The 21,999-nt window shown below is 42.4% G+C and overlaps 2 protein-coding genes across 2 annotated transcripts in view; both read left to right on the top strand.

Annotated features, from left to right (window-relative positions):
* alpi.1 (alkaline phosphatase, intestinal, tandem duplicate 1) overlaps positions 1-2,370 on the top strand; it is a 33,470-nt gene extending 31,100 nt beyond the window's left edge. Inside the window, exon 11 of the mRNA XM_067416398.1 lies at positions 1,954-2,370. Within this exon, the coding sequence (XP_067272499.1) occupies positions 1,954-2,228 (275 nt within the window). The 3' untranslated portion in view covers positions 2,229-2,370. The remainder of the gene's footprint in view (positions 1-1,953) is intronic.
* Positions 2,371-2,820: 450 nt separating this feature from the next.
* Positions 2,821-20,911, top strand: alpi.2 (alkaline phosphatase, intestinal, tandem duplicate 2). Its single transcript, XM_067416399.1, has 11 exons — positions 2,821-2,899; positions 2,988-3,104; positions 5,044-5,159; positions 5,239-5,413; positions 13,459-13,631; positions 14,133-14,258; positions 15,168-15,237; positions 18,460-18,594; positions 18,681-18,872; positions 19,364-19,484; positions 20,650-20,911. Exons 1-11 carry the CDS (start codon positions 2,821-2,823, stop codon positions 20,909-20,911), a joined length of 1,566 nt encoding a protein of 521 aa, XP_067272500.1.
* The last annotated feature ends 1,088 nt before the right edge of the window (positions 20,912-21,999 follow it).

Raw genomic sequence — 21,999 nt, 5'->3', positions numbered from 1 at the left:
TCCAAGTTTATATCCCAAAATTAACACTTAAGATCTTGCAATTCCAAGTTTATTTCCCACAATTAAAACTTTAGTACTCGCAATTCCAAGTTTATATCCCACAATTAAAACTTAAGAACTCACAATTCCAAGTTTATATCCTGCAATTCGGACTTTAGAACTCACAATTCCAAGTTTATCTCCCACAATTAAAACTTAAGAACTCGCAATTTCGAGTTTATATCCCACAATTAAAACTTTAGAACTCACAATTACGAGTCTGTTTCCCACAATTAAAACTTTAGAACTCGCAATTCCAAGTTTATATCCCACAATTAAAACTCAAGAACCCACAATTTCGAGATTATGTCCTACAATTAAAACTTAAGAACTCGCAATTCTAAGTTTATATCCTGCAATTCAGACTTAAGAACTCAGAATTTCAAGTTTATCTCCCACAATTAAAACTTAAGAACTCACAATTTCGAGTTTATATCCCAAAATTAAAACTTAAGAACTCGCAATTTCGAGTTTATATCCCACAATTAAAACTTAAGAACTCACAATTACGGGTCTATTTCCCACAATTAAAACTTTAGAACTCACAATTCCAAGTTTATATTCCACAATTCAAACTCTAGAACTCGCAATTCCAAGTTTATATCCCACAATTAAAACTCAAGAACTCACAATTCCAAGTTTATCTCCCATAATAAAAAACTTAAGAACTCACAATTACGAGTTTATATCCCAAAATTAAAACTTAAGAACTTGCAATTCCAAGTTTATATCCCACAATTAAAACTTAAGAACTCACAATTCCAAGTTTATATTCCACAATTAAAACTTTAGTACTCGCAATTCCAAGTTTATCTCCCACAATTAAAACTTAAGAACTCACAATTCCAAGTTTATCTCCCACAATTAAAACTTAAGAACTCACAATTCCAAGTTTATGTTCCGCATTTCAGACTTTAGAACTCACAATTCCAAGTTTATATTCCACAATTAAAACTTTAGTACTCACAATTCCAAGTTGATCTCCCACAATTAAAACTTAAGAACTCACAATTCCAAGTTTATATCCCACAATTAAAACTTAAGAACTCGCAATTCCGAGTTTATATCCCAAAATTAAAACTTAAGAACTCGCAATTCCAAGTTTATATCCCACAATTCGGACTTTAGAACTCACAATTCCAAGTTTATATCCCACAATTAAAACTTAAGAACTCACAATTATGAGTTTATATCCCAAAATTAAAACTTAAGAACTCGCAATTCCAAGTTTATATCCCACAATTAAAACTTAAGAACTCACAATTCGGAGTTTATATCCCAAAATTAAAACTTAAGAACTCGCAATTCCAAGTTTATATTCCACAATTAAAACTTAAGAACTCACAATTCCGAGTTTATATCCCAAAATTAAAACTTAAGAACTCGCAATTCCAAGTTTATTTCCCAAAATTAAAACTTAAGAACTTGTAATTCCAAATTTATATCTCACAATTAAAACTTAAGAACTCACAATTCCAAGTTTATGTCTTGCAAGTTATAAACTCAGAATTGTTAGAAACAAAGTCAGAACCATGATATGTATGCTGTGTTAATGTCTTAATTACCGTGACGTTCTACTTCGGAGTGATTTACATCCTCTAGCATTTTGCGTTTCGATGGCAACACCATCAAAGGCAAAATTAATCTGCAATTGGTCATGTGGTACAGGGGTCAGCTGGTAAATGTCAGAGCTCTCAGAGAATTCCAAGTTTACAAGCTGTAATTACGAGTACAAGAACACTTTTTACACGCACCTATATACTCGCAATTCTTAGAAAAATGAATTTGCATCATTACCTTTTTATTCCATGACGGAAACTTCTATGGCAGAAAAAACACCTTCTTGGAACCCTTATTTTTAAGGATGTATATGTATATTTGCTCTTATCATACAGTATCTTATTCTGTTTGTAGTTGATGAAGAGTACATGCAACAAGCTGCCGTTCCGTTAGAATCAGAGACACACGGAGGGGAAGACGTGGCTATCTACGCCAAAGGCCCAATGGCTCACCTCTTCCATGGAGTCAAGGAGCAGAACTACGTGGCTCACGCCATGGCTTATGCAGCATGCTTGGAGCCTTACACTGACTGCCCACCGCGTCTTCAAGACGCCGCCGCCGGCTGTAAAAACACTCTCTCAGGCCTTCTTATCTCACTAACCGCCGTGTTTTGGCTTGTCTCAAGATGACAGACCTCCCTACATGAGAGATTGAGGCCCCGGGACTCTTTTGGGCCTTTTGGAGATTTATAACACAAATAGTTTATATTGAAGTGCAGACGTGCAATGCTGTGTATATAAATGTAAAGTTTCGTTTTTACATGTATTTTATAACCAGATGTTTTGTATATATTGCGCAATGGAAAACTCTTTTGCACTGTGATTATAAATTTCAAACATGTGAGAGCAATAAAGTTTCTAAAAGAAAACAGTCATATTGTCAGTGTTATCAATGAAGCAGCAGAAAGCAAGACATAATATCCTATGCTATTTTACTCATCTAATAAATTCATTTGATTTAAGCATTTTTAGATATTTGGGCTAAAACAAGACAAAAATACTAAGCAAAAAAAGCTTTTTTGCAAGAGTTTAAGTCTACAGTCAAGCATTTTTATGTCACATTCATGTCATGAAATTCATATCATATCATGTCATAAAATAATATTATAATAGTAATAGATCACCCTTGTTGCAAAAGAGTGACAGGGAACTACATGAACTTTGGTCTGAGAGAAGAGTATAAAGAGAAGGGCATCCGCTTGTTTGGCAGAGCTACCGAATCATGGCCCCGACACAGACCCTTCTGATTATTGGGATATTTGTTTTAGCAGGCTTTGATGGATGTTTTTCCGTCACTCCTGGTAAGTGTATTCCACAGTGTGCAGTTATTCTTTTTCTCTCCAAACAAAGATAATGAAACCATGTTTCTTTTCTGGGATTGATTTGAAGCCGAGGAGCAGAACCCACACTTTTGGTATGGCAAGGCTAAAGATGCTCTTCATGGGTCGCTCTCCATGATGCCCAACATGAACCGTGCTAAAAATCTCATCCTCTTCCTCGGAGATGGTGAGTTACATGTCTTATGTCTTGTTTTTGTATTTTTCTCTACGTGGTTTATAATCTTGATAGACTCTGTATCAATTTATCAGGGGTGTACTAGTTATTGTAGGGAACCCTGTACAGTTTTAGCCATAGGAATTTGTCAAAATTAGCAGTCGTTCGTGTTGGAAGATAACCGGCACTAATGACGTTCTGCAGCATAAAGGCTGTTTACATCAACAATGATTACTATAAAGATAAACATATCAATAACTAGTGTCCAGGCCTGCAGACAAAGACATGCTGCTATTATGTGTCTGTCACTTTAAGTGCTCAGACTCTCTAAAGCCAGGTGGATTCTTATTGGCTGTCAATCTTTTATAGTTTATCAGCTGGAAAAAACACATGCTAAATGCTTATGGTCATTGAAATAAAGGTGAATAAAATAAAATTAAAATTAAATTAAAATATTAGATCAAGTACTAAAAATGACCTGATCTTAAAATGAAATAAAAATAAATTAAAGCTAAATATAAATATTTTAAAGAAACTACAACTGGTAATATATTAAAAAAAATATTAGACAAAGAAAAGTTTTGACTGAAATATGTTAAAGTACTAAAATTATTTAATATTAAAATGAAATTGAAAATAAATTAAAGCTAAATAGAAATATTTGTAAGGAACGACAGCTAATAAAATAAAAGAATAAAATAAAAATATTAGATGAAAAAAATGCTTAAAAATTGAAATTTTAACTGAAATACTAAACAAGTACTAAAATTACTTGATATTAAACTGAAATAAAAATAAAGGTAAATAAAAATATGCTAAAGGAATACTATAACTAATAACTAATATAATACAATTAAATTAAATAATACAATACAAATATTAGATGAAAAATATATAACTTAAAAATTAAATGTTTTAACTGAAATATGTTAGAGTACAAAAATTGTTTGATATATTTAACTGAAATAAAAATAAATGAAAGCTAAATATAAATATTTGTGAGGAACTTCTAATAATAAAAAAAATAGATGAAAAAATAGAACGTATTGCAAATTAATATGCTAAATAGAAATATTAAAAAAGCTATTAAAAAGCTACAACTAATAAAATAAACGTAAAAGTTTGAAATTTTAACTGAAATAAATAAGGGGACTGAAATAAGTTATAAATAAGTACTAAAAGTACTTGATATTAAACTGAAATCAAATTAAAGCTAAAAAGAAAGGTCTTAAAGAAACTACAAATAAGAAAAATGACGAAATCACAAGAAAATGCTAAAACCACAGCTAGAATTAATATGTAATAAAAGTAATATTTTATGTAATATAATATATGTATGTAATATATATGTAATATTTATAAATAATACAATAATAGCATGTAAATAATACTTAAATGTCACTGATTTAGACAATATCGTTCCTCTGTGTCATTATCATTACAGCTGAGGTTTGAACTTTTCTCATAAAACAATTATTCAAACTTTATAGTAAAAAAAAGAGTAAAAAAAGCTGAAACACGGTTATCACAGCGTTATTATATTACACAATGTCCATTAGCTCAAGGCTTTGCTTGGGTTTATGTGCTGTACTTCAAATCTCACGTGTAAATATTGATCAAAGTCCTTTAGTCTGACATAAAGGGCGCCGTACAGTCCACCATGTCTTTCCCGCCAATCTCACTAGACTCACAATCTGACATGCAATAACCATAAAGCGCAGGGGGAAAAACTGCACAGTTTGCAGCAGGCTTTAGATTAGATAATCAGATCATTTACTGCATGTAGTAATTTATCAAATGGTAAAAAACGTATGGATATTATATTTTAAAAAGATAATCAATGAATCATACATTAATACTGCAGTTTAAATCCCTCTAAAGAAACACTCTGATAGGATTTGAACAGATCCCACATGTGTCTTGTTTAAAGTAAGCTGTTGTGTTTGATAAGGCATGGGCATCAGCACTGTGACCGCGGCCAGGATCATGAAGGGACAGATGGCTGGGAAGACCGGAGAGGAGAGTGTCCTGGCCATGGACACATTTCCTTATCTGGCGCTCTCCAAGGTGCAGAAAACTCACGCTCTGGATGGAGAAGCTGATAGATCTGAATACTCGTAATAACGCTGCTGTCTGTTGTGTGTAGACGTATAATGTGGACCAGCAGATGCCGGACAGCGCAGCCACAGCCACTGCATATCTGTGTGGAGTGAAGGCCAACTACGGCACGCTGGGGCTCAGCGCAGCCGCGCGCCGCAAAGACTGCAGCTCCGCTAAAGGCAACGAGGTCAAGTCAATTCTTCATCAGGCGAAGATGGCAGGTAACGGCCAGGAAGACCAACACCAGAGCTGTGTTAACCCATAATGAGCTGATGCCAGATCAGCAGATCAGCTCTTTTGAAATCTGAAGTGGGTTTTTTACTTTAAAAAAATGTTCACATCTCATAACTTTATTTCTCCCAATTACAACTATTTCTCAAAACAATAGCGACTTTATTTCTTTATACACCAACCAGGCATAACATTATAACAGGTGAAGTGAATAACACTGATGTTCCCTTTCGGGGAACTCGAGCTGCGTCGAAACGCTGTGAGAACGCCTCTGCGTTAATGCGTCGTGAAGCGCCTGTAGAACCATTCCATCGGAAAAAAGATCGATCGTCGGCGTGATGACGTCATCGACCGGAAGCTATAAAGCGTCCGTGAAAACAAACAGGAACTAGCTTCTGAGCCTTCAGCAAGCGATCTGTGTGAACCTGTCTGTCTATTTGGTGTTTTTGTCTGTCTATATCCAGAGATGTTCCACCCTTTTTGTTAAATATCAGTAGATTAACAAAAAAAAGAGAAAAATAAAATAGATAGAGATGGCGAGTGAGAGGGGGCTGCTTGCGAGCATTGTGAGCGATTACCACTGAGAACGCTGCGCTCCCGCCGGGCGCTCTTCGAGGAGGGTGCCTCGGCTCGTGTTCCCCGCGGCTCTGGTCCCGCTGCCGCCGAGGCGGAGCGAAGGCTGCAGTCGTGGGGATCACAATTGGATGTGGCAGAGGGGTTAGAGACGGGCGCTGCCTTATCTCTGCCCTCACCTGCTCCATCCAGCGGCTCTTCTCGGGGCATGGAAGCACGCATGGCGGTTTCTTCCCCCCCGAGAGAGTCGCCGGTGCTTCATCTGTCCAGCTCTGAGGAGGTGGACGTTGAAAGCATCGCGACTGAAGACTCGCCACTTCAGTCCCCTGCTAGTGAGGAGCTAGTTGAGGTTCTGACGCGAGCAGTGGCCAGGTTAAACATCGACTGGCCCACTGAAAGAACTGAGCCAGGAAGAAAGCGTCATAGCAAATTAGACGAACGATTCCTGCCGTCTCGCGCTTCAGAGCCTCAGCGGCGGGGCCTGCCGTTCTTTCATGACTTGCACACCGAGGTGGCAAGATCATGGAGGAGACCGGCATCATATAGAGTTTTCAGCCCGCAGACCTCGGTCTACAGCAACGTCGGCGCTGGTGGGTAAAGCGTACTCGGCAGCGGGTCAGGCTGCTGCATGCCTGCACACGATGGCTATCGTGCAGGCATATCAGGCTGACCTGCTGAGGGATTTGGACGGTAGTGATGTCATGGGGGGAGATATTGTAGCAGAACTGAGATCTTCCGCTGATTTAGCTCTCCGGGCCACCAAGGAGACGGCCAGATGTGTTGGCCGCTCCATGGCAGCATTGGTGGCCACGGAGAGGCATTTATGGTTGAACCCCACAGACATCAAGGAGAGGGAGAAAGCTTTCCTGCTTGATGCGCCGCTTTCTCCTGGAGGCCTCTTCGGTGACGCAGTTCACACTGTCACCGAGAGGTTCCAGGAGTCGAAAAAGCAAGCTGCGGCGCTCAAGCAGTTCCTCCCTCTCCGGGTCCAGGTCCCTGGGGCTGCTGCTGACACAATCAAGCAGCCAAAACCGAGTACGAGCTCCTCACACAGGGCTCAACAAAAGCAGAGCGTCGCTGCCCGAGCTCCCCCTCAGCGCGGGGACGAGGGGCGGCGCTCTCAGACGAGGCCTTCGAGGGGCAGGGCTGATCTGTGGACAGTCCTGATTGCCAAGAAGGCCTCGTCGAAGCGTTCCTGACGCCAGAAGCGTCAGGACGCTGAGGGTGGTTCCCCCCGTAGGGAAACGGTGTTTACCCCTGCCAACGGTACCCGTTTCCCTGCGGCACCCTCGGGGGGCCGCGCTGCCAACCCCGCCGCAATGCCGGGGCGCAGTCGGTCTCCGCGGGCTACCCGAGGGTGGTCCGCGCCCCCTTCGGGGGGCCCCCGAGCAGTCAAGTCAGTCGTTCCCTGCCGGTCCGCCGCTTCAGGGCACTGTGCTTGTTGCTCAAAATACACCAGAGGCCAGCCTCGAGAGGCTGGTTCCCTTAGTAGATTTTCTAGACGAGTGGAAACGTCTATCAAATATATCTCAGTGGGTCCTGCAGATAATAGAAAAGGGGTACGCCATTCAATTCAGAAGTCGGCCACCTCCTTTCAGCGGTGTCCTACCTACAGAGGTGGGCCCGGAGCAGGCTCTGGTAATGGCACAGGAAGTAGAGACACTCCTGCAAAAAAGGGGCTATAGAGAGGGTTCCCCCTCCCAGCAGGGAGTCTGGCTTTTACAGCCGTTACTTCATCGTGCCGAAGAAGGATGGGGGCTTACGCCCGATATTAGATCTGCGGCTATTGAATCGCTCGGTGGCCAAGCTCAAATTCAAGATGCTTACACTCAGACAGATTGTATCGCAGATCAAGTCGGAGGATTGGTTTGTCACCATAGACCTCAAAGATGCGTATTTTCATGTCTCCATCCTTCCACATCACAGGAAGTTCCTGAGGTTTGCCTTCGGGGGAGAGGCATACCAATATCGAGTACTTCCCTTCGGTCTAGCACTGTCACCCCGCACGTTCACCAAGTGTGTGGATGCAGCTCTGGCGCCGCTGCGTCTGCAGGGCATCCGCATTCTGAACTATATCGACGACTGGCTGATTCTAGCGAATACAGAGCAGATGGCGGTTCAGCATCGAGATGCTGTTCTCGCCCATATGTCGAAGCTGGGGTTGAGGCTGAACGCCAAGAAGAGTGTGCTTTCTCCGGCTCAGAGAACCACTTTTCTAGGTGTGAACTGGGATTTGGTAATTATGCGGGCGCAATTATCGCCAATACGCATAGCATCGATCCTGGCAGCCGTCAAAGAACAGAGGCTAGGCCGGGCCGTCACTGTGAAACAGTTCCAGAAACTGTTAGGTCTCATGGCAGCAGCGTCCAACGTGATACCTTTTGGCCTACTGTACATGAGGCCACTGCAGTGGTGGCTCAAAACAAAAGGGTTCTCCCCGAGGGGAAATCCGCTCCGCACGATCAAAGTCACGCGGCGATGCCTACGTGCTCTGGTCATGTGGAAAAACCCGGGGTTTTTATCTCAGGGTCCCGTGTTAGGGGCTCATTTTCGTCGCGTAACGCTAACGACAGATGCCTCTCTCACGGGCTGGGGGGCGACCATGAGTGGTCGCTCATCCCAGGGTCTATGGCAGGAACATCAGCGGCACTGGCACATAAATCGGCTAGAGATGCTCGCAGTGTTTCTTGCATTGAAACAGTTCCTGCCCGACCTCAGGGGCCACCACGTGCTAGTCAGGACAGACAACACGTCGGTGGTCGCCTATATAAATCACCAGGGGGGTCTGAGGTCTCGTCCGTTGGACAAATTGGCACATCGGATCCTCCTGTGGGCCCAAGGGAAATTGCTGTCAATCAGGGCAGTATATATCCCGGGGGCCCTGAATCAGGAAGCAGACAGCCTGTCGAGACAGGGGCCGAGGCCCGGGGAATGGAGACTCCACCCAGAGGTGGTGGAGCTCCTATGGAAGGTATATGGGAGAGCAGAAATAGACCTATTTGCTTCGGCGGAGAATTCTCACTGCCCGCAGTGGTTTTCTCTGACCCATCCAGCCCCGCTGGGGTTGGATGCCATGGTACAGGAGTGGCCGAGGCTGCCTCTGTACGCCTTCCCCCCGATTGTCTTGCTTCCAGGAGTTCTGGAGAGGGTACGCCGGGACGGGGCCCAGGTACTTCTAGTGCCTCCGTACTGGCCGACCCGAGTATGGTTTTCGGACCTGATATCTCTCCTGGAAGGCTCTCCGATGGAGATTCCGACCAGGAGGGATCTACTCTCTCAGGCGGGCGGGAGATTCCTGCACCCACGCCCGGAGATGTGGAAACTGTGGGCCTGGCCTCTGAGGGGGCTAGGCTCATAGAGGAAGGTCTCTCGGCCGAGGTCGTAGAGACCATCCTGCACTCCAGAGCTCCGTCCACGAGGAAGCTGTATGCTTTGAAATGGAGACTTTTTTCAGCATGGTGCAGAGAACGCCAGTGGGACCCAGTTAACTGCCCGGTTGGTACAGTGCTGGAGTTCCTGCAGGCAAGGTTCTCGGCAGGGTTGACCCCCTCCACAAAAAAGGTGTACGTGGCGGCCTTGGGTGCCTTCCACGTCCCTTTCGGTGGAGTGTCTTTGGGAAGACATCCTCTAATTACACGCTTCCTCCGTGGCACTTTAAGGTTGAGGCCGGCTATGCACTCGAGGGTCCCAGCATGGGACTTGGCCATTGTTTTGAGGGGCTTGTCCGGACCACCGTTCGATCCTCTGGAGGAGGTTTCGGACAAGTTCCTCACCCTAAAAACCATCTTTCTTTTGGCCATCTCATCTCTCAAAAGAATAGGAGATATTCAGTCCCTGTCGGTAGGGCCCTCATGTTTAGAGTTTGCGCCTGGGATGGTGAAAGCATTTCTGCATCCCAGGCCGGGTTATGTCCCCAAGGTTCCTACGAGCCCACGGGGCCCCATCACTCTCCAAGCCTTCTGTCCTCCTCCGTTTAAGACGTCAGACCAGGAAAGATTAAATCTGCTGTGTCCTGTGAGGGCACTGGATACATACGTCCACAGAGCTGCCCTGTGGAGAAAATCTGACCAATTATTTGTCTGTTTCAGACCCCCTAAGAAGGGGGCTCCAGTATCCAAGCAGAGGATGAGCAAGTGGGTGGTCGAGGCCATCTCACTCGCTTATGAAGCGGCCGGGCAGCCGTCTCCACTGGCTGTCCGGGCGCATTCAACCAGGGGTATGGCTGCTTCAAAAGCACTCTTGTCGGGGGCTTCCCTTCACGATATTTGTAACGCGGCCGGATGGTCGTCTCCTTTAACCTTCGTCAGGTTCTATGAACTAGACCTGGCATCTACTGTTGGGGCGCAGGTACTCTCGTAACCGTGTGCGCCTCGGCTTCACACATACGAGACACTTGGTGATGTGGGTATAAGCGTTCTCACAGCGTTTCGACGCAGCTCGAGTTCCCCGAAAGGGAACGTCTCAGGTTACGTATGAAACCCTAGTTCCCTGAGGGAACGAGACGCTGCGTCGCTCTGCCATACTCCCGGCGTGTCCGTGATCACTTACTTCAGGCTTTATCAGAAGTTAGTTCCTGTTTGTTTTCACGGACGCTTTATAGCTTCCGGTTGATGACGTCATCACGCCGACGATCGATCTTTTTTCCGATGGAATGGTTCTACAGGCGCTTCACGACGCATTAACGCAGAGGCGTTCTCACAGCGTTTTGACGCAGCGTCTCGTTCCCTCAGTGAACTAGGGTTACATACGTAACCTGAGACGATCTCTTCATCTTGCCACCAGTTAGTGGGTGGGATATATTAGGCAGCAAGTAAACATTTTGTCCTGAAAGTTGATGTGTTAGAAGCAGGAAAAATGGCCAAGCGTAAGGATTTGAGCATGTATCAGTTTCAGTATCTATCAAAAGTGCTCCAAGGAAGGAACAGTGGAGAACCTGCCACAGGGTCATGGGCATCCAAGGCTCATTGATGCACGTGGGGAGCGAAGGCTGGCCCGTGTGTGCCGATCAAACAGACGAGCTACTGGAGCTCAAACTGCTCCAGAAGTTAATGCTGGTTCTGATAGAAAGCTGTCAGAATACACAGAGCATCTCAGTTTGTTGCGTATGGACCAGTCAGCGTGACCTCTGACCCCTGACCCCGCCGAAAGCACCAACAGTGGCACGTGAGCATCAGAACTGGACCACGGAGCAATGGAAGAAGGTGGCCTGGTCTGAGGAATCACACTTTCTTTTACATCACGTGGATGGCCGGGTGTGTGTGCATGGGGAACACATGGCCCCAGGATGCACTATGGGAAGAATTATTGGGCAATGATCTGCTGGGAAACCTTGGGTCCTCCATCCATGTGGATGTTACTTTGACACGCTCCACCTACCTAAGCATTGCTGAGACCATGTTCAGCCTTTCATGGAAACGGTATTCTGGTGGCTGTGGCTCTTCCAGCAGATAATGCTCCTGACACAAAGCACAAATGCTTCAGGAATGGTTTGAGGAGCACAACAATGAGTTTGAGGTTTTGACTTGGCCTCCAAATTCCCCAGATCTCAATCCAATCGAGCATCTGTGGGATGAGCCGAAACAAACAAGCACGATCCGTGGAGACCCCACCTCACAACTTACAGGACTTAAAGGATCTGCTGCTAATATCATGGTGCCAGATACCACAGCTCCCCTTTAGGGCTCTAGTGGGGTCCATGCCGCGATGGGTCAGGACTGTTCTGGCAGCAAAACACAAAATTAGGAAGGTGGTCATAATGTTATGCCTGATCGGTGTACCTTAATTGTGATTTTAGTTTTCATAACTGTGACATTACTTCTCATCATTATGACTTTAAACCTCACAATTTTAACTTTATTTCTTGACAATTTCAACTTTTTCTTACATTTACGACTTTATTTCTTAATATCTCAACAGTTTTTAATTTTCATAATTACGTTTTTATTTCTTGGCTCACTAGCACTTTTATTTCTTTCGTTTTTATTACTGACTTTATTTCTCACAATTACAACTTAAAACCTCACAATTTCATCTTTATTTCCTACAATAGCAACATTATTTCTTAATATCTCAATTTTTGCGATTTAAGTTTTTTATAATAACTTTATTTCTCATCATTACGACTTTATTTCTCGACACAATAGCACATTTTTTTCTTTATTGCGATTATATTTTTCATAATTGCAACTTTATTTCTCACCATTACGACTTTGTCTTGGTCATTGTGACTACCAAAATTACAACTTCATATCACACAATCTGAACCTTACATCTCGTAATTTCAACGTCACAGTATATCTCACAACTGCAGCCTTATGTCCTGTAATTGAGACGTCACATTTCACAATCAAGAACTTTATATCTCACAATTTCAACTTTATTTCTCTAATAACGTTTTTGTAATTGGTACTTTATTTCTGACTAAGATCTCTTATCATCTTTCTCACACTAATAAGCAAGATGTGAAAAGTTGATCCTAAGGTTGTCTACTTGCAGGCCTATTGTTTTTAAAACACCTTTAGTCACAGATAGAAAAAAGAGCACTGCAAAAAATGCTTTTCTTACTTAGTATTTTTGTCCTGTTATAAGTTGAAATACCTAAAAATTCTTACATTAAGAAGCATTTACTGGCAAAAAAGTTGTCTTGTTTTGGGGAAAAATAGCTGCTTAAAATAAGCTAAATAATCTGCCAATGGGTTAACCTAAATAAAATAGTTTTCTGTTTGAAATAAGATTTTGCTTACCCCATTGGCAGATTGTTGGTCTTATTTTAAGCAAAAGCTCACTTAATTGTGAGCTATTTTCCCCCAAAACAAGACAAAAACTTTTACTTGTCTAGTAAATGCTTCTTAATGTAATTTCTTTTTAGATTTTTGGACTAGAAACAAGACAAAAATACAATGTAAGAAAAGCATTTTTGCATTGAGGTAGAGCTTCATGTGCCTATGAGCGTACATGGATTTTGATAGGTAGAAATCAGTGGATAATTCAATAAAAATAACTTTTAACTGCAGGCAAACTCTGATCTCGAACAGTTTGTCAGTGTTCACTACTCTGAACCCTTTGTACTTTCATGTGTCTTTTATGGTTAAATGAGCAGTTGAGGCTGAACTCTTATCTCTTAACACTAAACACTGCAAAAAATGCTCTTCTTACAAGATTTCAATCAGAAACAAGGTTATTTAAAAGATTTTATTCAGAAACAAGATTATTTTTCTCGCCCCATTGGCAGATCATTTTGCCTGTTTTAAGCAAAAACTCACTTCATTTAGATTTGATCTTCAACAAAACAAGAAAAAATATCTTATGTAATTTTGCTTATCTAGTAAATGCATCTTCATTTAAGAATTTTTAGATGTTTAGACTAGAAAGACAAAAATACTTAGTAAGAAGAGCATTTTTTGCAGTGAACCTGACGAAGGCTCCTAATAAGCCGTTTATCTGCTGGTTTGGTGTTTTCCAGGGAAGTCTGTTGGCATTATAAGCACAGCCCGTGTCCAGCACGCTTCACCCGCGGCCAGTTACTCGCACACCCCTGAGAGAGGCTGGTACAGCGATAAAGATCTGCCCGCTGAAGCCCTCACGGGGGGCTGCAAGGACATCGCCTACCAGCTCGTCCACAATACTGATATAAACGTGAGATCGCCGGACCTCTGCATAGAACTGTCGACTATACAGCTGTCTATACACTGCAAAAAATGCTTTCCTTACTTAGTATTTTTGTCTTGTTTCTAGTCCAAACATCTAAAAATTCTTAAAACAAGAAATATTTACTAGACAAGCAAAAGTAATTGTCTTGATTTGGGAAACAATAACTCAAAATGAAGAGAGTTTTTGCTTAAAAAAGCAAAAGTGGGGTCAGCAAAATAATCTTGTTTTCTGTTTAAATTAAGGTTATCTTTCTTACCCCACTGGCAGATTATTTATCTTATTTTAAGCAAAAACTCTCTTCATTTTGAGTTATTTTTTCACAAAACAAGACAATCATTTGTACTTGTCTAGTGAATGTTTCTTAATGTAAGAATTTATTTTGACTAGAAACAAGACAAAAATACTAAATAAGAAAAGCATTTTTTGCAGTGTAAAGAGCAAACTGTCAATCTGAATGTCTCTTTTCCTGCTATGATTTTCCTGTAGGTTATTTTAGGAGGCGGCAGACAGTACATGTTTCCCAAGGAAACCGCTGATCCTGAATACTCTTCAGAAAAGGGGAGCCGACAAGACAAAACTGATCTCGTTGATGAGTGGTTGAAAAACAGAAAAGTAAGTCAAATTGCTCTAAAATATATTAAAAATGATCATTCCAGGGATAATTACTTTATTTCCCATGGAACACAAAAGGAGATGTTTAGAAGAACACTGCCAACAATGCTCTTCTAATTTCATTTTGACTCGTTTCTAGTCTAAATATCGAACAATTCTTAAATAAAGATGCATTTACTAGATAAGTAAAACAGCATAAGATATTTTTTCTGTTTTTGTTGAAAATAAAATCAAAATGAAGTGAGTTTTTGCTTAAAACAGGCAAAATGATCTGCCAATGGGGTGAGAAAAATAATAATCTTATTTCTGATTGAGATCTTGTTTCTTGTTTCCGTCCCAAACAGAAATAAGATTATTTTTCTCACCCCATTAGCAGATAATTTCGCCTGTTTTAAGCAAAAACTCACTTCATTTGGATTTTCCCCCAGAAAACAAGCAAAAATATCTTGTCATTTTATGTCATCAATGTCATTTTACTTATCTTGCAAATTAATCTTGATTTAAGAATTGTTAGATATTTGGACTGTAAACAACAAAAAATACTAAATAAGAAGAGCATTTTTTGCAGTGAATGTCCTGGTTGCTCTTTTACGATGGAAGTGAATGGGGAATTTTTACTATTTTATATTCTTGCAAATCTCCCTCCTTTTGCAAGTCTCATCTCATCCGTCACAATAACCAACCCCATGTCATGACTGATGTGAAACTTGACCCACCCAAAGCGGTCTGGATGTGTGAGACGATCCATCCCCTCCCATTCATTCCGACTGCACTTTTGGCCGGTTTAAATCTTGCCTAAAATCTCCTTTTGTGCTCTGTGGAAGAAAGTCAGCCGTTCAGAATTATCACAACAGGAGGAAAAGTAAATGGTGACAGAAGTATTGCTTTAACAACCCCTCCTTTCTTTAGAATTCCAGATATGTGTGGAATAAAAAACAGTTTGATTCCGTCAAAGAGGACAGCACTGATTACCTGATGGGTAAGTCCGCCTTTTCCGTTTGAAGAGGAACATACAGTTGATCTTACAGTATAAAAATGTACATCAGTAGTCATCAGCCTTCTTTATGGATGCTTGTTTCCGCTACCAGTAAAAAAAATTAACAGATAAATGTGAGACATTATATAAAATTATATCGACGATTGGCTGGTGTTAGCGCAGTCGAAACAGCTGGCGGTTCAGCATCGAGATGCTGTTCTCGCCCACATGAGAGTGTTGGGGCTAAGGTTGAATGGAAAGAAAAGTGTGTGGGCACCTCAGCAGAGCATTACTTTTCTGGGGTTAGTGTGGAACACGAAAAGAATGTCAGCCCGGCTATCTCCTCCCAGGATAAAAACGATCCTGGATACCGTGAACCAGATAAAGCTAGGTCAGTCACTCACTGTGAAACACTATCAGAGAGTGTTCGGGCTGATGGCAGCAGTGTCCAATGTGATACCTTTTGGCCTGCTGTACATGAGACCCTTACAGTGGTGGCTCTGGACCAAGGGGTTCTCCCCGAGGGGAAATCCCTTTCGCTTAATCAAGGTCACGCGGCGCTGCCTACGTGCCTCGGTGAAGTGGGAGGATCCTTGGTTCCTGTCCCAAGGTCCAGTTCTAGGGGTTCCTTGTCATCGCTTATCGCTAACGAAGGATGCCTCCCTAACTGGCTGGGGGGGCGGTCATGAGTGGCCACTCGGCTCGGGGTCTGTGGAGTGGCCATCAGCTCTCCTGGCACATAAACCAGCTGGAGCTGATGGCCGTGTTCCTGTCACTCAGGCACTTTCTCCCAGACCTTTGGGGCCGCCATGTGCTAGTTCGGTCGGACAACACAGCGGTGGTCTCTTACATAAATCGCCAGGGGGGTCTAAGATTGCGGTGGTTGTGAAAGCTGGCACATCAAATATTGGTTTGGGCCCAGGGCAAGATGCTGATCAGAGCGATATATTTCCCGGGGAGCTTGAATGAATGTAATGGCAGACTCCCTGTCGAGGCAGGGAGTGGTGCCGGGGGAGTGGAGACTCCACCCCGAGGTGGTGGAGAGTCTTTGGATTCGCTTCGGGCGTGCGCAGGTGAATCTGTTTGCGTCTCAAGAGACAACGCACTGTCCGATATTCTTCTCCCTCACGCATCCAGCCCCACTAGGGCTGGACGCAATGGTACAGACGTGGCCGAGGCTACGTCTGTGCGCCTTTCCCCCTCTGGCGTTGCTCCTAGGAGTGCTGGAGAGAGTCCGCCGTGACGGGGCCCAGCTTCTATTGATAGCCCCGTTCTGGCCGGGCCGAGTGTGGCTATCCGACATTATATCTCTCCTCGGGGGTCCCCCCGGGAAATTCCCATCAGGAGGGACCTTCTCTCTCAAGCGAGGCGGTCAGTACTGCAACCTCGTCCGGAGCTATGGAAACTGTGGGCTTGGCCTCTGAGAGGGCCCAGCTCATAGAAAGGGGTCTATCCACTGAAGTGATATAAACCATGTTGCACTCCAGAGCACCATCCACAAGGAGACTTTATGCCCTCAAATGAAGAGTTTTCGTCGCCTGGTGTACAGGCCATGCTTTAAACCCAGTTCACTGCCCGGTCGGTTCAGTACTCAAGTTTTGGCAGGAAAAATTCTCCGCAGGGTTATCCCCTTTGACTCTGAAAGTGTATGTGGCGGCTATATCGGCCTACCACACGCCTTTAGAGAATGCTTCAGTTGGGAAACACCCGTGGGTCACGCGTTTCCTTTGTGGTACTATGAGGCTGAGGCCTGCGGCACGCTCGAGGGTGCCTACTTGGGACTTGGCCATAGTGTTGGAAGGCCTTATGTTAGCCCGGTTCGAGCCGATAGAAGAAGTGTCAGAAAAATGTCTTACATTAAAGACTGTGTTTCTTCTGGCCATCTCGTCCCTTAAAAGAGTAGGAGACTTACAGGCTCTATCAGTAGCACCCTCTTGCCTTGAGTTCGCACCTGGAGTGGTGAAGGCATTCCTTTTCCCGATGGAAGGGTATGTGCCTAAGGTCCCGACTAACGTAGCGGGGCCAGTGATGGTGCAGGCTTTCTGTCCGCCTCCATTTCTTGATCAAGACCAAGAGAAGCTAAATCTGCTCAGTCCGGTCAGGGCCCTAGACGCTTATGTCCACAGAGCTGCCCTGTGGCGCAAGTCAGAACAGCTGTTCGTGTGTTTTGGGTCCCTGAGTAAGGGAAAACCGGTGTCAAAGCAGACACTGAGTAAGTGGATAGTCAAGGCTATCTCACTGGCGTACAAGTCAGCCAGACAGCCTTCACTGCTAAGGTCCGTGCCCACTCGACCAGGAGTATGGCGGCCTCTATGGCTCTCATATCAGGAGTTTCACTTCAATAGGTGTGTGATGCGGCAGGGTAGTCCTCTCCGCACACTTTTGTGAGGTTCTTCAATTTAGACGTGACCTCTACCCCAGGGTCTCGGGTGTTTTTGGGTTGAGCAAATTCACATAGACAGACATTTGGGACTCTGGCGGCGTGGGTATTAAGTTCCCCTAGCATTTCGACGCAGCTTGAGTTCCCTCGATAAAGGGAACGTCTCAGGTTACGTATGTAACCATGGTTCCCTGAGAGAGAACGAGACGCTGAGTTGCTATGCCATACTCCCGGCATGTCTGTGTTCGATTTGTTCGGCTTTATCAGAAGCTAGTGACTGTTTGGTCCGGGTATGCTTTATAGCTTTCTGGTCGATGACGTCACCCGCCTATGACGTATCTCCCCGCTATTGGACTAATTTCACGAGTGCTTCATGACGCATCACGCAGAGGCGTTCCCCTAGCGTTTCGACGCAGCGTCTCATTCCCTCTCAGGGAACCATGGTTACATACTTAACCTGAGACGTTTTTTAAAAAAACTTTTTAGTTTTTATTGTGCAATTCTGACTTTTTTCTTGCATTTTTTTTCCTCAAACTTGTGTTTTTTTTCTCTTGCAATTCTAACATTTTTTCCACGACAAATCAAATTATTTCTGCCAAATCAAAAAAAAAAATTCTCAAAATTTTGACTATCTTGAATTTTGAAGTTTATATCTTGCAATTCTGACTTCATGACATTACACAGAGATATAAACTTGCAATTGCAAAAAAAAAAAAAAGTTAGAACTGTGAGATAAAAAAATAAAAAAATCGTAATTGCCTTTTTTTATTTAGTGGTGGAAACAAGCTTCTATACTTTTTGACTCACCGTGGTCTAATACTGCTGTTTTCCATTGCTGCGACCAGGGCTTTTTGAGCCAAAGGACACCAGGTACGAGCTGGAACGCGATCCTGAAATGGACCCGTCCCTGACAGAGATGGTGGAAAAAGCCATCAAGATTCTTCGCAAAAACTCGAAAGGATTCTACCTCTTTGTGGAAGATAAGAGGATATTTCTTGTCGTTTCTATTGTGTAACCCTTAAGATGTGTTGAGTGTACTTATTTGTGTGTGTTTTCTTTCCTGTAAGCGGGAGAATAGATCATGGCCATCATGCAGGACAGGCCAAGTACGCTTTGACCGAGGCTGTGGAATTTGACAGGGCCATTGCGCGGGCGTCTGAGCTGACGAGTGAGGTTGACACCTTGTCTGTGGTGACGGCTGACCATTCCCATGTGTTTTCCTTCGGTGGATACTCCTACAGGGGCAATCCTGTGCTAGGTAGGCAGATACCAAACTCATCAACAAACTGCTGAAAAACAACTTTATCTGTTTCGCCACAACTTTTGAAATGACTGTGTATTGTGTTTGAAGGGATAGTTCAAACAAACACAAAAATCTGTCATTATTTACTTACATTACTTTTAAACGTGTAAGACTTTGTTCTTTGGAAAACAAAAGCAAATATTTTGGGGGGAAAAATGTCTCAGTGGGCTTTTTATACAGTTAAAGTTGATGGGCTCCAATGTTTTGTTGTTTTGAACCCCATTGACTTTAATTGTATGAACAAACACATTAGAAAAATTCTTCAAAATATCTTCAAGCACATTCTACAGAAGAAATCAGGTCATCCAGGTTTGGAACAACATGAAGGCAAATTTCTAGGCCAATTATTATTTATCCTCATGTTTCAACATATTTGCCCAAAAACAAGAACAAATTTGAGGCTACACTGGTATTCAACACAACTTATTTACGTCTTTGTCTTTCAGGCACTTCCTATTCAAAAGGTGAGGATGGTAAGAGCTTTACTAATGCACTTTATGGAAATGGTCCAGGATACCAGATAGCGAATGGAACTCGTCCTGACATGAATAACACAATCTCAAGTAAGTTTTATGAGTTTAATTGTTTTCCCCTCAAGTGCAGAAGTTTTAAGTACATGGTAAAAGCTCAGTTTTGACAAATACATACGCCCCATCTTGTGGTCATTTGTGTCACTGCAATAAAAGGTTCATACAAAAATAAAAAATATATGCCATGATTTACTCATCTTAAAGCCGTATATGACTTTCTTCTTTCAGATACACACAATTAGAGTTATATTAAAATATATACTGGCTCCAAGCTTTATAATGGGAGTGAATGGGGGTCGAGATTTTGAACCCCAAAAAATTGCATCTATCCAACATAAAAGTGCATCTATCCATCATAAAAGTGCATCTATCCATCATAAAAGTGCATCTATCCATCATAAAAGTGCATCCATCCATCAAAAAAGTGCATCCATCCATCCATCATAAAAGTGCATCCATCCATCATAAAAGTGAATCTATCCATCATAAAAGTGCATCCATCTATTATAAAAGTGCATCCGTCTATTATAAAAGTGCATCCGTCCGTCATAAAAGTGCATCCATCCATCCATCATAAAAGTGCATCCATCCATCCATCATAAAAGTGCATCCATCCATCATAAAAGTGCATCCATCTATTATAAAAGTGCATCTATCCATCATAAAAGTGCATCCATCTATTATAAAAGTGCATCAATCCATCATAAAAGTGCATCTATCCATCATAAAAGTGCATCCATCTATTAAAAAAGTGCATCCATCCATCATAAAAGTGCATCTATCCATCATAAAAGTGCATCCATCTATTAAAAAAGTGCATCCATCCATCATAAAAGTGCATCTATCCATCATAAAAGTGCATCCATCATCATAAAAGTGCATCTATCCATCATAAAAGTGCATCTATCCATCATAAAAGTGCATCCATCTATTATAAAAGTGCATCCATCCATCATAAAAGTGCATCTATCCATCATAAAAGTGCATCAATCCATGGATCCATAATATGAGGAACACACTGAAGTGCATAGTGTCATGTTGCTGATGTTTTCATTGAACTAAACTATAACTTCGAGTATAGCACAACACATGGTGTTATTTGTTAGTTTTGGAACTTATATAATAGCTATATAATAATTTGATGAGTGAAATAATAACTGTATGTGATAATGAATGAATATTTGACTGTTGTTCGCAGGCAGTAATGAGTATCTTCAGCAGGCTGCCGTACCTCTCGATTCAGAAACTCATGGTTCTGAGGATGTTGCCATTTTTGCCAAAGGTCCAATGGCCCACCTCTTCCACGGGGTCCAGGAGCAGAGCTACATCCCTCATGCCATGGCCTACGCCGCCTGCATCGAGCCCTACACGGACTGCCTGCAGGAAAATGATGGAGTTTGCTCTCGCTTCAGCCTTCTGGTCCTGGTGTTGGGCCTGCTGTCCTCACTCACAGCCCTCCTGTAATCGGACTAAAGATGCACTTTATACAGCATGATGCACGTCAGAATGCATTTACAAGTTTTCACAATCCAACTTCAGCATTATAGACAAACCGGAAAGCTCCTTCTCTGTAGATAAAGTTTGGTTGTTGAGATATCTTTTAAATCCTCTGTGAGGACTTTAGAGATTGTAGCAAGTGGTGGGAAAGACCAGACCATGCCAGAAAAATCTGGCATTTAGAATATTTACTTACTTTACATTGTACATTTCTCTGAATAAACTCCCTTATAAATGTATTGTATATCAAAACAAAACACTGTGTAGGCTTAATGTTTGTTTAAAATAATTCCTCAAATGTTTACCTTTAAAATGCTGGCTATTGGGAAGAGTGATTTACTGGTGTCCTCTACAGGGAAAAGAAATGAAGTGGTTTGAAAGATATCAGTTGTGCTACTGTTTTATACAAGATGTGTAAATAATCCCTTAAATGTATTAGAAAATTCAACTATAAACCATTGTGTCAACTGTGAACCAATTCAACATTCAAACCTCCTTCCACCTCCATCCATCCTTTACTTCAAGGCATCTTGTAAAACAGAAAAGCAATACAATGGATAAAATACAATTTTAAATGAATGATATTATGAAGCTGACAAGTGCAAGAAAGGTTTTTTTTTTTTTTTTTTTTTTTTTTTTGTATCTGAGAATGAAAATACATCATCCGCTTAATGCCACTTCCTAATAAGTCTGTCAAATAAAAAGGCATTTTTGGCACCACATTTAGTTCTTTTTTAATAACTGACCATCAATGATGAAATGAGTTCAGCTCTGGAGAAAACAGTGATGCCATTGTCCAGCTCAGCTTAGTGCAGTCATGTCAATAATCTTGTTGAATATTTAGTGTCCCCAACTTAACAAAAGCCAGCGGTAACAGTGGCTAGAAACCCAAAATCCATCAGGTGACAGAAACTGAGAAAATAAACCTTTGGAACCAGCCTCAGTCTGGGGGCCAGACCAACAAACATGATTCAGAGTCCAGGCTGCGTCACAAGGAATTGGTTTAATAAAGAAACTTTAACATCCATCATGGAAACTTTCAATTTAGATTCTCT

This window comes from Pseudorasbora parva, chromosome 14 (assembly GCF_024679245.1).
Source record: "Pseudorasbora parva isolate DD20220531a chromosome 14, ASM2467924v1, whole genome shotgun sequence".
Lineage (NCBI taxonomy): Eukaryota > Metazoa > Chordata > Actinopteri > Cypriniformes > Gobionidae > Pseudorasbora > Pseudorasbora parva.
Note: the sequence above shows the minus strand (reverse complement) of the source record. Positions and strands in the feature narration are given on the sequence as shown.